The 15,798-nt window shown below is 40.1% G+C and overlaps 1 protein-coding gene across 1 annotated transcript; it reads left to right on the top strand.

Moving 5' to 3' along the window:
- Positions 1-12,647: 12,647 nt before the first annotated feature.
- LOC138898888 (uncharacterized) lies at positions 12,648-15,396 on the top strand. The gene is made up of 2 exons (XM_070184996.1): positions 12,648-13,134; positions 15,302-15,396. Exons 1-2 carry the CDS (start codon positions 12,648-12,650, stop codon positions 15,394-15,396), a joined length of 582 nt encoding a protein of 193 aa, XP_070041097.1.
- The last annotated feature ends 402 nt before the right edge of the window (positions 15,397-15,798 follow it).

The raw sequence follows: 15,798 nt of genomic DNA, 5'->3' as shown, positions 1-15,798 counted from the left end.
TATATAATGTCTGATAAAAAGGATTTTATGAGAAAATCGCAGGCCATTGATAGGCCAACAACTGTTCAAGATTTGAAAAATGAGATTAATAATCTCAAAGGAGAAATCTCGAACTTAAAGTCTTCAAATATAGCCTTAGACAAGAGAATTATTAGATTAGAAAATTCCAATGTCCCTATAAGTCAGGAATTCATCACTAATATTACTGAAGAAGGTTTTGATGATATTAATGTTGGTACATCTATGGATGCGGCAAAAAGTGATTTTCTAGGAGTAGTTAATACGGCTGATGATGAGCTTTTACAAAAGCTTCAGCTTTTTACAACTCGAATTGTTTTAATAAAAGTTACTCTTTTAATAGACTATAATTTCAAAAAAAACATTTACTGATTTATTTGATAGTGGTGCAGATTTGAATTGTTTTAAAGAAGGAATAATACCTTCAAAATATTTTCATAAAACTACTAATAGATGAAGAAATGCTAGTGGTGATAGGATAAATATTTCTTATAATTTGCCAAGATACGGTTTGTATACCTGGAACATTTGTTTTGGTAAAGGATATATCCCATAATATTATATTAGGAGTCCCATTTTTTCATCATATAATTCCTTTTACTAGATGGGATGCCCAAGTTTTACAGGAACCTTTGATAATAAAGAAATAAGTTTTGATTTTATAGCTCAACAAATTTAAAAGATTTTTAAATGAAATGACTGAGAATATCTTTGCAAAAATAGACAAATTGATTTCTTGAAAAATGAAATTTGTAGTCTTATTATTGCAGAAGATTTACGAAACCCAAAGCTTATAGAAAAAATAATTTTAAAAAAGAATTAGTTTTCATTACAAATATGTGGGGACCATGCAAAATCAATTTTGGAATAGGAAAACGTATATAGTCAGTCTTCCCTATGAAGAAGACTTTTTAAAGTGGATTAGATATCCAATCCCTAATAAAAAGGATTTATTTGATAGATTGCATGATGTCATAATAATTTCAAATTTTGATTTAAAATCTGGTTATTGGCAGATTCAGATATGTGAGTCAGATAAATACAAAACTGCTTTTAATGTCCCAATGGGTCAGTATGAATGGAATGTCATGACTTTTGGTTTAAAAAATACCCCTTCTGAATTTCAGAAAATAATGAATGATATTTTCATGCCTTAAACAAATTTTATAATTGTTTATATTGATGATATTTTAGTATTTTAAAAAAATATTGAAATTCATTTTAAACATTTGGATCTTTTTTGAAAAATTATAATTCAAAATGGTTTAGTCATTTCTAAACTAAAAATGGCCTTTTTTTAGACCAATGTAAGATTTTGAGGTTATAATATTCAAAATGGAAGAATAGTTCCAATCCAAAGAAGCATTGACTTTGCATCCAAATTCCCTGATGTCATAACTGATAAGACTCAATTTCAAAGGTTTCAAGGAAGCCTTAATTATATTGGTCCTTGTATAAAGGACCTTTCTAAGGATACTTCATTTCTTTATGAAAGACTAAAGAAAAATCCGAAATCATAAACGGATGATCATTGTAAATTTGTCAAATGAATTAAGCAGAAGGTTAATAATCTTCCATGCCTAACGCTTGCTAATCTAAGTTGGGCAAAGGCTGTTGAAACTGATGCCTGATGTGCAATAGAAATGCGGCACTTTTGATACAAATTACATAGACTTTAGCCCATCTATTAAAGCATTATAAGTCATTTCTTATGTAGTTTTGGTGTTTTGCAGGAAACCAGACTTGAAAATCCAAGAACATGAAAAAGATGACAAAGACCGATGGAAAGGCCGAAATGCGGCAGGTCTACGACCAAAAAAGTGATGTGTGGACCGCAGACCCATCACAGAATGAAGCATAACATCCCAGTTTCTGAGAGTCAAGTCTGCGATCCATTGTGCGGTCGCATAACTCTTATGCGGACCGCATAGTGATCACACAAATGCAAAAGGAGTTCCAGTGAAGATGACTTTGCGGTACGTTATGCGGTCGCAAAACCAATATGCGGACCGCATAACCATAATACGATGGAAAACTAGAAAACTTTGTGATCAATTCTGCGGTGAAAAATGAAGATGTGCGGACCACGAAAGCGTTCTGTTACCCATTCTGCGGTGACAGATATGATCTGCGGGGTCATTTTTGTCACTTTTTACCACGACTTTTAGACCATTATAAAAAGAATGATTAGGGTTTTTGTGGACCATCTTGTCTAAAAAAGAGGCTACACTTAGAGCATTGAATACACCATTATTTTGGAAGCTTTTGAGAGAGAATCCAAGACTTTATTCTCTTTGTAAGCTTTATGACTTTATTTATTACTTTGTTCTTGTATTCTAGTATGAGTAGCTAACTTTAAATACTAAGGTTGTGGACCATAAGTGGGTGTAATGTTAATTAGTTTTTACCATTGAATATATATATATATATATATATATATAATGGTTGGTTGATTTCTATTCATTTCTTATGATTCATTTATGGTTGATGGTTGCAAACATTGACTAGTGCCATTTTACTCTATCTTTACTTGGAAACGTGGGGTGGGGTTTGGTAGAATTGAATAGCAAGAACTCAAGGCATTAAACCTTATTTCATAGAATCGCTTAGGGATAAATGGGTTCTACTTGGCATAAATTAGTTGCTCTTAATTGTAACTCTGTCATATTTAGGAAAATCATAAAGAGGAAATACTACCTAGTTATTGGAAAATATTGGGTAGTCATTTAGGAACTATTTGCATATCAAAGGACCATCCATTAGAAACATATCATATTAATACCGATAGCATTACATTCCATTGATGGGGACACAACCTTGGTTTCTTAATTAAATTAATCAAATTCTCTTAACAAAATAGCTTTTCTTGATAATTCACAAATACAAAACTCTTTTTAAACTAACGGAGTAGAACTACAACTTAAGTCAAGTTTCACACTATTCAAGCAATCTTTTCACACCTAATCCCTGAACACATTCCCAAGGGATAACATAATGTGTTAGGAACACTCAGAACATGTTTTGAATACTTAATTCTTGACGCTTTGCTTATTCGGGACAATCAAATTTATTGGGAACAACTCGGAACATAGAATTAGAAACTTGAGACAACCATACTTGAAACTTATGAGAACATCACCGAATTCAATTCTAAGAGAGTAGTTTAGCCAACATACCTTGTTTTGAGCTTTCCTTAAATTACTACAACGTTTCGGAAATTCTAGAAATCCCAATCTATTTGAGACATAACAAACTTGATCCATTATTATGAAGATATTCATGTTCTCAGCTCATTTGAGCATTTTATCAAACACTAGGTGTGCAAATTTAACTACAAGGTTCTTCTACAAGATTTCCTTCACTCCACAACCCAATATTTACTTATTTAAGCTCAACAATCTTCCGACAAATCTTATTAGTACAAGCATGTATAAATAATACTCTTACACCCAAGAATCATACTCCTAATCACCCATCTTTTACCCCAAACTTGAAATTGAAGACTAGGGATTTGAATCTTATCTCTTAGATGAAGATCTTGTGAGATTTCCTTGTTGGATTTCAAAGCTTAGGCAAGATCTTGATGAAAAAAATACTTCATCTACTTTTGTCTCTCTAGAACACTCTCACTTCTCTCGAAAAAACCTCATATGATTGCCCCAAAATAAGCCCCAAAGCCTATTAATCAAAATGGGGTCGGGTTATGAAAATAGAAAAATTAATCCTCCGAAATCAGGTCTGCGGTCGCATAATGGACTGCAGAATGGCTATGCGGGTTGCACAATGCACCGTAAAATTGGTGCCAAAAACTGGAATGTACTGGTCCATTCTGCGACCATTTTGCGGTCGCATAACCACTTTTGCATCGCATAAAGGTCGCAAAATTGGTCGCAGAATCGCATTCTACCAGCCTTTCGTAATTTGGTCATAACTTCTTGTAGGAATATCCAAATGATTAGCGGTTTGAAGAGTTGGAAAATAAACACATAGACATTTATTTTCATAGGTACTACACCATATAAATCTTTATATAACGAGAGTTATGCTTGTTTGAAGTTAGGTCATGTGCGAACTCACTTAAAACTTTATCCCATTATAAAATTTTCAACTTGACTTAGCCTTGGGGCTCTTATTAGACCATAAACAATTATTAATGCACCTCATACATATATTATCATGATAAATTGATATCATTCATATAGTAGTCCTTGTCTGCACACAAAATAATATAATTAGCGCACATCAACTTTCTTAATAGCGCTTAAGTACTTCGAAATATTTCGGGGTGTTACATTCGGCATCGAATTCCAAAGGAGGAACAACAATCGGACTATGGATGTTCAGGTTTTGGTTGATGGAGTAATGAGTCTTGATATTTTCGAGCGTGTTAGAATTTTCATTTGTGATGTGGTGTCATTGTCCTTGTTTGAATGTATTAATGTTCGCCGGTGTTCTGGTCTTCTTTGATTTGCCTTTGGTGCTCTGAAAGATGATGGCTTGAGAAATATGATCTTCAAGGAGGCTTAGAGTTGGTAGCAATTTATTAGTTCAGGTGCTACAGAGAAGGATTTTGATTTGAGGCAACATTTGGGCAACAAAGGATAAGGAAGGACATGGCGGGAGGTGTCTCGTGGTGGTCAAATTACTAGAAGGTCAAGTATGAAGAGAAGAGGTTGAGAAGTTGCTTAATTGAGGTGGTTTAACCAAAGTGGGAGTGGCAGAGTAGCATATGGATTCTGTGGTAGGAAAGCCACTTGCCTTGAGGTGTGTTTAGAGCGATTTGGGAATCTTGGTGGATAATGATTAAGCCTATGCATTTCATTTGGGAAGGTGGCTGCTGGACGGAGGAAGCTTGATTTTGGCAGAGGGGAGTTTGCTGGGAAATGGAGAGGTGTGAAACGTGACTTCGAGTTTGTAATGTATTGTCGGACTTTCAGTTGATGTCAATCGAGAATGAACAAACTTGTACAACTGGTGCGTGAGCATGGGCTCAGGAGGGTTTGCTGACTTCGTGGTAGTTGTACCCCGTGCAGCGTTATTGGGAGATTTCGGTATGGAATTCCACATGTGGGTTATCTCCTGTGAGCAGGTTTGCAGTTGCGTGATTTTGATGAAGTTTCTACGAAGAGCTCTACCTACTATCCAGCGGGAGGTCGAACAGGCAATTGTGGCTTATAATTTAGGTTATTTTATGAAAAGTTTAACATGATGTTTCGAGAATTTGGCGGGTTAAGTGAGATCATGGTGATTGAGAAAGAGGAATATTTATGGGTTCTAGATTTATGTGATTGTAGCTTAAAGCTAAGTGGGGGAGCTCACCGTCAATGATTAGATCGCGTGGTTGTCTGCTTGTGTAGCTTCTGGTTATCAGTGCATTAGTGAATTATTTATGACTAAGAAAAGAAAACATCAGGGGTAATTCGAGCAAAGGATTTGATTAATGCATGCTATATTTCGCCTTATCGATTCATGCGCAAATTTTGGGGAGTCTCAAAGTTTATGCTTCTGGTAGATATGATGTATAAGGAAAAATAATTCATCCGGTTGCTTCTTTGGGAGTGTTCATGTGCTGACAACACACTAGAGTTTGGCTTATATTCGGGACCAAGTCAGAGTGGGTGACTCTCAACAGTGGTTCTAATAGGTTCGTTATGTGGCTGGAGACCGGGATTTTGTAGCATAGTATGAAGAACACTTGGGGTATTTTCTATGTTATCATTGGGTCTGTGGGGCAATATTGGAAAAATGGGAGAAATAGTTTTAGATTCGCGGAAGGTCTTTCAGAATTGGTGTACCAGTTGGAGATGCTATTGTGCGCATGAGGAAGGTGTGAGATGATTCATGGGTATTGAGACGATCGGGAGGAGTGTTTTTGAGTTTCGTTATGATTCTTGGATGGAGCTACTATTATTTCTAAGGAAAGTCAAGAGTGAATTGGAGGAAGTTGGTTCGGTTAGTAATGATTGAATTAGCATGATTTTGGCAATGATCAGTTCCTTCGGCGTGTGAAGTTATATATGTGGTTTGTGGTTGTACGTGCGGGCTCGACAACCACTATAACTTGATTGTTTTGGGAGGTATTTGATTCAAATGGCCTTGTGGTGTAAATATATTCCGAAAGAGTCATGTCAGTTTAGATCACGACTTGAGGCTTGAATTTTCTGCGGTTTGGGAATTCAGTTGCGTGTTGCATTACTTCTTCTGAAATGAGCTAAGTGAAAGGTTTCTAGCCAGTGAAGTGTTTATTCTATTAGTAGTTAAAGGGTTATGATGAATTCTTGTATTCTTGCGTAGCGGTATGATAGATGCAGTAAGCGACATGGGAATTTGAAATTCGAGGATCAAGGTTGCGGTTCAGTATTGACAAGAATGTCACGAGCTCGGATAAGCAGGGGAGAATTCAAATGTTTAGAATAAGCTATTATTTTCTCTAGTGTCACCTGAGAACGACGTTCTGTGCAAGAGGCTTTGTGTATTGATTTGCGAATTCTCTATTTGCCTTACAGAATTAGTACGGTTGGTGGTATGGATGTGCGGACTTTGCTACCTGGGCAGAAGGTCATGGGAGCATACCTCACGGGGAGATTTGTATAAGTATGACATGTTAGTCACTTGATTGTTAATGATTGAAACTAAGTATGGGGATTTTTGGTACTATCATTAATGTGAGAGTTTATGCCTGGAAGGTGCTCTATTCCTTTGGTTGTGAACTGTGGGAGTTTGGTCCGAAGTGGATGGCTCCTCGTGTGTGTCATGAATAGGGCCATGGTGGATCCTTGGAAGGTTTTTGGCCCATTATGGTATGATCCAAATTGGTTTGAGGTCCGTTGGTGGGTCTAATGTGAATGGGTGCTCTACGTCAGGTCGGATGTGTTCTTTCGTCAGAGCATTGCTTACGGAGGAGTCGTCGGGCATAGGATGTTTTTCTCATCGTCAGCAATTTTGTGTAATATCTATTGCGCCATGTGGGTTGTGAGACAACTTTCTTATTCGCACATAGGTTGTGGTCCAATGTAGCTTGTGGTGTTATATGAGCAGGATGGCTCTTGAGATGTAGGTCATTTATCGCACCTTAGTTGTGCTTTTGTTTCGTAGCGTATGGCGCTATCCATCTCCCCAGGATTTGTATTATGCACTTGGCATGATTGTGGTCGATATTCGGGCATTTAGTAAGTATAAGAATTATGGCTTGGTGTGTGCTTTCTTCTTGACTGTTATGTGCGAATCGGGTGGCACGCTGCCATAGGTATATTGTTTGGATAGGGTGCCATGCCGCCACGGGCATGTTGTGTGGATCGGGTTGCACGCTGTAACATTTCATGTTTGGATGAGGTTTCACGCCGTAACAGTGTCATATTGGATTTGGTTGCATGCCACAACAGGGAGATGTTAAGCATAGTTCCTTACACTTATTTTATGTGCCTTGTTTTTCATCCTTGAGGTAGGTTCATAGCATCTATTTAGCTGTTTTATTCATTATGCGGGCTGGGTAATTCCCCGTTAGAGTTAATTCTTCCTTATGAGTGATATTCGAGTGGTAGCTTGTTGGGGATTTTATGGTGCTGCATAAGATCTTAGATGGTGTTTGGGATGGCTTATTGCCCAAGCAGCTTGTACTGGGTGAGACAAGATTATTAGACGTGAGATCAATGCGATTGGAGTTATGTAGGGTATATTAAAGAGCAAACATCGTCATTCAGTTCAGAACGAGGTAATGGCTCATGTTCGGAGAAGAGACTCTATTATTTGTTGATTCGACAAGTGGTTATTAGTTTCTACACATCGCATCCGTCGTGGCAGTGTTGGAAGTGTTGGAATAGGGCTTATATGTATTATGAGGGGTATTGCGGGCACCAGATTCATGAAATGGAACCTATTAAGGTCGGAGGATGTTATTATGGTCAAGTGAATTATGTGTTACATGGTATGATTTTAGCGGAGGAGCATGGTCATTTTGGGGTACAATGTCTGGTGATTGATGCGGTGTTCGTATGTTAGAATCGGGTCTCGTGTAAAATTTTGGATGTTGGAATTTGATTCTAAAGCTTGTTAGCTAAGGTTATACGAAGGATCATAGGTCTGGCTCGATCTAACTTGCTCACATGGATTGTGGTCACACAGATAGGTGCACGAGGTGTTAAACAGTGATTTTTGACAACTCCGGAGCAACTCTTATCAACTTCGAGGACGAACATATGTTTAAGTGGGAGAGAATGTAATGACCCGATCGGTCATTTTGAGCTAAAGCGTGTCGTTCGGTGGTTTGAGGCCTTGGGTAGCTTCACTTCATGTATTATGACTTGTACGTGTGGTCAAAATTTAATTTCGGGAAGTTCGGAGTGGATTTGGAAAGAAAATTCTAATTTCGGAAGCTTTAAGTTTGATTAATTGACTAAGGTTTGACTTTTGAGTAAACGATCTCAGAATCGGAATTTGAAGGTTCCAATGGGTTCGTATGATTATTTCAAACTTGGGCGTATGTTCGGGTTGAGTATCGGGTGGTACGAGTGCATTTCGGCGCTTATTGTATAAAGTTGGCATTTGAAAGTTTAAGAATTTCTTATGTTTGGTTTGAAAATAACTTTGGTGTTATCGATGTTCGTTTGGAGTTCCGAGCCTTGGAATAGGTTCGTGTCGTTATTTTTGACTTGTGCGTAAAGTTTGACGTCATTCCGAAATGTTTAAGTATAATTCAGATGCATTCGGCAAAGTTTTAATGTTTGAAAAATTAAGGAAAGGTTTTGGTCATCGATTCATACTTTTGATGTGTTCGTATGTTCAAATGGGGTCCCCGGGACCTCGGGTTTGAAATGGATTGAAATCAGATCGAAATTTTGATTTGGGGAAATACTGAAGACACGCAGGTACGAAGGAGGTCATCGGAGAAGCAAAAAAGGTCAGTTCGGTGAAGGGCCGCAGGTATGGAGTTTGGGTGCGTAGATGCAGAATCTAGGCCTTTGATGCTGGACCACAGGAGCGGTAAGTTCTCCCCAAAAGCGAGACCGCATGTGATGACCCGATAGCTTATCTAGAGTATTAAACCTTAATTTTGTGTTTCAAAACCTGAAATAGCTCTTTTTTGCCTTCTTTGATTTGCGTGCACGGTCCGTGTCTCTTTCTGGAAGGCTTTTATGTGAAAATTGATTAAAATGTAAATTTGTGCCTTCAAAATTCATTTGAGTTGACCTCGGTAAAGGTTTTGAACAAACTGACCCGGATCCATATTTTGACTGTCCCAGTGGGTGCGTATCTTGATTTAGGACTTGGGCGTATGCTCGGAATTGAATTCGGAGGTCCCTAGCTCAAGTTATTGCATTTCGTCGGAAACATGAAGTTTAAAGGTTTAAAGAATTTAAAGACTTGACCAAAGTTTGACTTTATTGCCACCGGGTCCGGATTTTTAGTTCCGGAGCTTGGCATAGGTTCATTACTATATTTATGACTTGTCTGCAAGATTTGGTGCAAAATAGAGTTTGTTTGATGTGGTTCAGACGTTTGGTTGTTAAAATGGAAATTCTTATGTTTCATTGAAAATTTCATTTGATTTGGTGCCCAATTTGTAGTTCTAGGTTTTATTTTAGTATTTTGATCGGGCGAGCGAGGTCGTATAAGGTTTTTGGACTTGTATGCATGATTAGTTTGGAGCCCCGAGGGCTCGGGTGTGTTCAGGATAGGCTACTGACTGAATTTGGACTTAGAAAATAGCTGGTGCAAAACCTGTTTCTAGTGCAGGTCTCAGACCTCGCAATTGCAAGGTTTGGCTTTGCATTTGCGATATGGCACATTCTCTGTCATCTTCGCATTTGCGAGCTACTTTATTGCATTTGCAAAGAATAGCTGGGCATTAATGGTTCGCAATAGCGAAGTGGGTCTGGGGGAGCAGAGTTCGAATTTGCAATCAAAATGATCGCAATTGCGAGGAGTCCAAGTTCGCATTTGCGAACAAACCATCGCAATTGTGATGGCAGCAGAAGTGTGAGACCTTCGCATTTGCGGGGTTCGCAATTGCGACATTTGCACCTGGACGTAAGCTGAGTTAGACGGGATTTTTCTCATTCTTCCCAATTTTAAACCCTAAAAACCATAGAGGAGATTTTTCCAAGAGCTTTTGTTCCCCAATTCATTGGTAAGTGATTCTAACCTACTTTATTTCAATTACCCATTACATTTCATAAGATTCAACCTTAAATCTAGGATTTTCATGGTATAAATTGGAGATTTGGGTAGAATTAGGGATTTTTGTAAAAATTGGTATTTAGACCTCAATTTGAGGTTGGATTTCGAATCAAAATTACATAATTGGGCTCGGGGGTGAATGGGTAAATGGATTTTTGTTCGAGCTTCGGGTTTTGACCAAGCGGTCCCGGGGTTTATTTTTTTGACTTTTTGGGAAAAGATTAAAATTCCTATCTTTATGTATTCTAACTGATTCTCTTAGCGTTATTTGACGTTATCGAGTTGATTTTGGTTAGATACGAGTGGTTTGGAGGCTGATTCTAGAGGAATGGCCCTGGTAGAGCTATGAATTGACTGCGGAGTGAGGTAAGTGTTGTGGTTAACCTTAGCTTGAGGGATTAGGACTTGTTTGCCTTCTTGCTACGTGTTTAACTGTTTGGGTACAACGTATATGTGAGGTGATGAGTACTTATACATTGTTTTTAGGTTAAAGCATATGGGTGGGACTTGTTTCCTGTAATTTATATCCTTCTTTGTTTACGATATCCATGCTTATACTAGTTTATTACTAAATTGATCGTTCTTTACGCATTTATGAACTATTTATGATAATTGAGTATTTTTGGAAGTTGAGGTTTGGTATTGTGGAACCGTTGTTGACTTAAGGTTTATTCTTGCTTATTCTATCTCCCTGATCATATATATATATATATATATATATATATATATATATATAAATATATTCACTGCTACCTGATAAGAAAGTTGTTAAAGCACGAAGGGCGATGTCATGACGATTATTGTTTCATTATTGATTAATACATAGTAAGGAAGAGAGTTAAAGCACGGAGGGTGATGCCGTGTCGTATTTATTATTTTATGGAGAGATTGAGAGTAAAGGAACAAAGGGTTACACCGTGCCATTGTTGTTGTTCCATAGTGAGATTGAGAGTAAAAGCACAATGGGTGATGTTGTGCAGTCTTTATTCACTATGTTCTCCGTTTCCATTTGTTGGTGAAAATCTTGACGGTTTTATGTTGTTATTTTTATTATAGCTATTGTATCATGTTCCCCTTCGTATGCCCCCTCCAAATAGCATATGTTTAGTCTTTATTGTTGTTATGTTGTACGTATATTTTTGTTTGCACATTTTTAATTATGTGAGGGTCCTGTCATGGATTCATCACCACCTCGTCAAGGTTAGGCTCAACACTTAATAAGTACATTGGGTCAGTTGTACTCATACTACACTCTACACTTCTTGTGCAGATTTTGGTACTGGTCCCAACTGTACGTGACGCGCACCAGCTCAGATTGGCATATTTGGAGACTCGAGGTAGATCTGCTGGCGTCCGCATACTTTGAAGTCCCCTTCCTCCTTACTTATTTACTTTTAATTTCATTCGATACAGTCTGCTTATTTTAGACTTTATTTGTAGCACTTTTAGAAGCTCGTGCACTTGTGAATACAGATACGGGTTGTACTTAGATATTTTGGGTATTATGCCACTTCGCACTTTGTTTTTGTTTCATTTTAGTTTAATTGGTTTAATTATTTTAGTTGTTCAAAATTGGCTTAAGAATTTCTCTAACGTTGGCTTGCCTAGCAAGTGAAATGTTAGGCGCCATCACGATCCTGAAGATTGGAAATTCTGGGTCGTGACAAGTTGGTATCAAATCATTAGGTTACCTAGGTCTCACGAGTTACGAGCAGACTTAGTTGAGTTTGGAGGATCGGTATAGAGACGTCGGTACTTATCTTCCAGAGGCTACGGAGTTTAGGAACAATTTCACATCTATTCTTCTCTATCGTGCGATTTTGTTCTATTACTGATGACTTAACTCTTCTACTGTTGTTCTCTCGCAGTCGGAGAACACGTATTGCATCTTCAGCTAGACAACAGCCAGAGCCCACAGTGGCAGCTCCTACGGGGGGCAGAAGTCGAGGCCCTGGTCGCGCCAAAGACCGAGGCAGAGGTAGAGCTCATCCTGGAGTTCGAGCACCAACACTAGCAGTGGATCCTCAGGTGGATTTAGATGAGGAGGTTCCAGCTCACACTGTACCTGTTGGACCGGCTCAGATCCCAGAGGGGTTCATTGTCACTCCAGTGCTTCAGGACGCTCTAGTCCGTTTGGTGGGCCTTATGGAGAGTGTGGCCCAGGCCGGTACATGTCCGGTAGCACCAGCCGTCTCTCTGGCTGGGGAAGGAGCACAAACTCCCACTACTCACACTCCGGAGCAGATGGCTCCCCGGTATCAGACTCTAACAGCCCCGCAAGTTGGGGTAGTTCAGCCAGTTGTTGCGGCATATGCCGGTGATAGGCCCGCCATTTCTTCTGAGGGCTATTGAGGTTGGACAATTTTACTAAGCTCTTTCTAGTTCACTTTAGTGGTGCACCTTCTGAGGACCCACGGGATTATCTTGACCGCTGCCATGAGGTGCTGCGATACATGGGTATAGTTGATACCTGTGGGGTTGATTTTGTTGTGTTTCAGATGATGGGTTCCGCCAAGATGTGGTGGAGGGATTACATCTTGACAATACCAGCTGGGTTGCATACACTCACTTGTGATAAGTTCTCACGGCTATTTCTAGAGAAGTTTCTCCCTATCACACTGAGAGAGGATTACGGTAGGCAGTTTGAGCATCTCCAGCAGGGCAATATGATTGTTACTCAGTACGAGAGCCGTTTTGTGGATCTAGTTCGCCATGCTCTTATCTTGCTTCCTACTGAGAGGAAGAGGTTGAGGAGGTTTATTGATAGACTCACTCACCCTATCATGCTACAGATGGCCAAGGAGACCAGGGGTGAGATTCCCTTTCAGACGGCTACTAATGTTACTAGGCGAATCGAGATGGTTCTTGCACAGGAGAGAAGGCAGGGGTCTAATAAGAGGCCTCGTCATTTCGGTGGGTTCAATGGTGCCTCGTGTGGAGGTAGGGGTACTTTTTGTAGAGGCCATCCTCCCAAGACCTTTCACTTAGGGCTCTAGGGATCTCACAGTGCTTCAGGTGGTAGCGACCCTCATATGTCTCATCCTGCTCAGCTAGCCTACAGTGCACCACTATCTCCTATTACTATACCTCCGCTCCAGAGTTTCCAGGGTGGTTACTCAGGTCGACAAGGTCAGTTTTAAGGTCAGTAGTCATAGAAGCCGAGGTCCTATTATACTTGTGGTGACCTGAGGCACATTGCTAGAGTTTGCCCTCATGCACCGGGCAGCTCACATTAGTAGAGTTTTCGTGCCATGGTTACGGTACCGGTTGCTTCACCACCTACTCAGCCAGCTAGAGATGGAGGTCAAGCCGTTAGAGGTAGAGGCCAACCAGTGAGAGGTCGTCCCAAGGATGCGGTTCAGAGTGGTGGGGCCCAACCTCGATTTTATGATTTTCCAGCGAGGCCTGAGGCTGAGTCATCTGACGTTGTTATCATATGTATTATCCTAGTTTTCCATAGAGATGCTTCAGTTCTATTTGATCCAGGCTGTACTTATTCCTACGTGTCATCCTACTTTGCTTCTTAGCTAGTTATGCCTCGTGATTATTTGAGTGCTCCTGTGTATGTGTCCATACCTATGGTAGATTCTATCATAGTATATCGTGTCTATCGTTCGTGTATGGTTACTATTGGGAGTCTTGAGACTAGCGTAGATCTTCTACTTTTTGATATGGTAGATTTTGATGTCATCTTGGGTGTGGATTGGTTGTCACCTTATCATGCTATATTGGATTGCCACGCCAAGATGGTGACCTTAGCCTTGTCGGGGTTTCCTCGATTAGAGTGGAGGGGGACTCCTGGACATTCTACCAGTAGGGTTATCTCTTATGTGAAGGCTCGGCGTATGGTCGAGAAAGGGTGTCTAGCTTATTTGGCCTATGTCTGTGATTCTAGTGCGGAAGTCCATGGATTCAGTTCCTGTTATTTGTGAGTTTCCAGAGGTATTTCCTGCAGACCTGCCGCGGATGCCGCCTGATAGGGATATTGATTTCTGTAATGATTTAGCTCTGGACACTCAGCTCATTTCTATTCCGGCATACCGTATGGCCCCGCCAGAGTTAAAAAAATTGAAGGAGCATCTACAACATTTCCTTGATAAGGGCTTCATTAGGCCTGGTGTCTCGTCCTGGGGTGCGCTTGTGTTGTTCGTGAAGAAGAAAGATGGATCGATGAGGATGTGCATAGACTATCGGCTGTTGAACAAAGTCACCATCAAGAACAAGTATTCATTGCCGAGGATTGGTGACTTATTTGACTAGCTTCAGGGTGCCAAGGCATTTTCGAAGATTGATTTGACGTCTGGCTACTATCAAGTGAAGATTAGGGCATCTGATGTCCCTAAGCCTAAGACAACATTTTGGACTTGGTATGGGCATTATGAGTTTCTAGTGATGTCATTTGGGTTGACAAATGCACCAATAGCATTTATGGACTTGATGAACAGGGTGTTCAAGCCCTACTTGGATTCCTTCATGATTATATTTATTGATGATATCTTGATCTACTCCCGCAGTCGAGAGGAGCACCAGAAACATCTTCGGATTGTACTTCAGACTCTGAGGGATAGCCAGTTATATGCCAAGTTTTCGTACAACGAGTTTTGGTTGGACTTGGTTGCTTTCTTGGGCTACGTCGTATCGGAAGAGGGCATATGGGTGGATCCTAAGAAGATTGAGGCAGTTCAGAACTGGCCTAGACCCACTTCAGCTATGGAGATCCGGAGTTTCCTAGGTTTGGCTTGTTATTACCGTCGATTCGTGGAGGAGTTTTCATCTATAGCAGCCACATTAACTAGATTGACCTAAAAGGGTGCCCCGTTCTGATGGTCGGACGAGTGTGAGTTGAGCTTTCAGAAGCTCCAGACTGCTTTGACTACGGTGCCAGTGTTGGTGCTACCCATAGATTCAGGATCTTACACGATGTAATGTGATTCATCTCGTTTTGGGCTTTGTGCAATATTGATGAAGGATGGTAGGGTGATCGCATATGTGTCGCGCCTGTTGAACGTTCACGAGAAGAATTACCATGTTCATGACTTAGAGTTGGTAGCCATTGTTCATGCGCTGAAGATTTGGAGGAATTATCTTTATGACGTTTTGTACCCAGGTATTCATGGATCATCGGAGTCTACAGTATTTGTTCAAGTAAAAGGATCTCAATTTGAGGCAGAGGAGGTGGTTGGAGCTGTTGATAGATTATGATACCACTATTTTGTATCATCTCGGGAAGGCCAATGTGGTGGCCGATGCCTTGAGTAGAAAGACAGTGAGTATGGGCAGCCTTGCATTTATTCTCGTTGGTGGGAGGCCGCTTGTTCCGGATGTTCAGACTTTGTCCAATTAGTTCGGAGAGCGGCAGTATGATGACCCTCACTTGTTTGTCCTTAGGGACACGGTGCGGCAGGTTACTATTGGAGATGATGGAGTTTTGAGGATGGAGGGTCGAATTTGTGTGTCCAATGTAGATTTATTTCGCGAGTTGATTCTTGAGGAGGCCCATAGCTCCCGGTATTCTATCCATCCGGGTGACGCCAAGATGTATCAGGACTTACGGCAACATTATTAGTGGAGGAGGATGAAGAAGGATAGAGTTGCATATGTAGC

This window comes from Nicotiana tomentosiformis, chromosome 9 (assembly GCF_000390325.3).
Source record: "Nicotiana tomentosiformis chromosome 9, ASM39032v3, whole genome shotgun sequence".
Classification (NCBI taxonomy): domain Eukaryota; kingdom Viridiplantae; phylum Streptophyta; class Magnoliopsida; order Solanales; family Solanaceae; genus Nicotiana; species Nicotiana tomentosiformis.
This window is presented reverse-complemented; position numbering and strand designations above follow the sequence as displayed.

Coding starts and splice junctions, on each gene's coding strand:
- LOC138898888 (XM_070184996.1), top strand. CDS start 12,648: ATGGGTATAGTTGATACCTGTGGGGTTGATTTTGTTGTGTTTCAGATG. Junction 13,135..15,301: donor CAATGGTGCCTCGTGTGGAG/GTAGGGGTACTT, acceptor TTTTGTACCCAG/GTATTCATGGATCATCGGAG.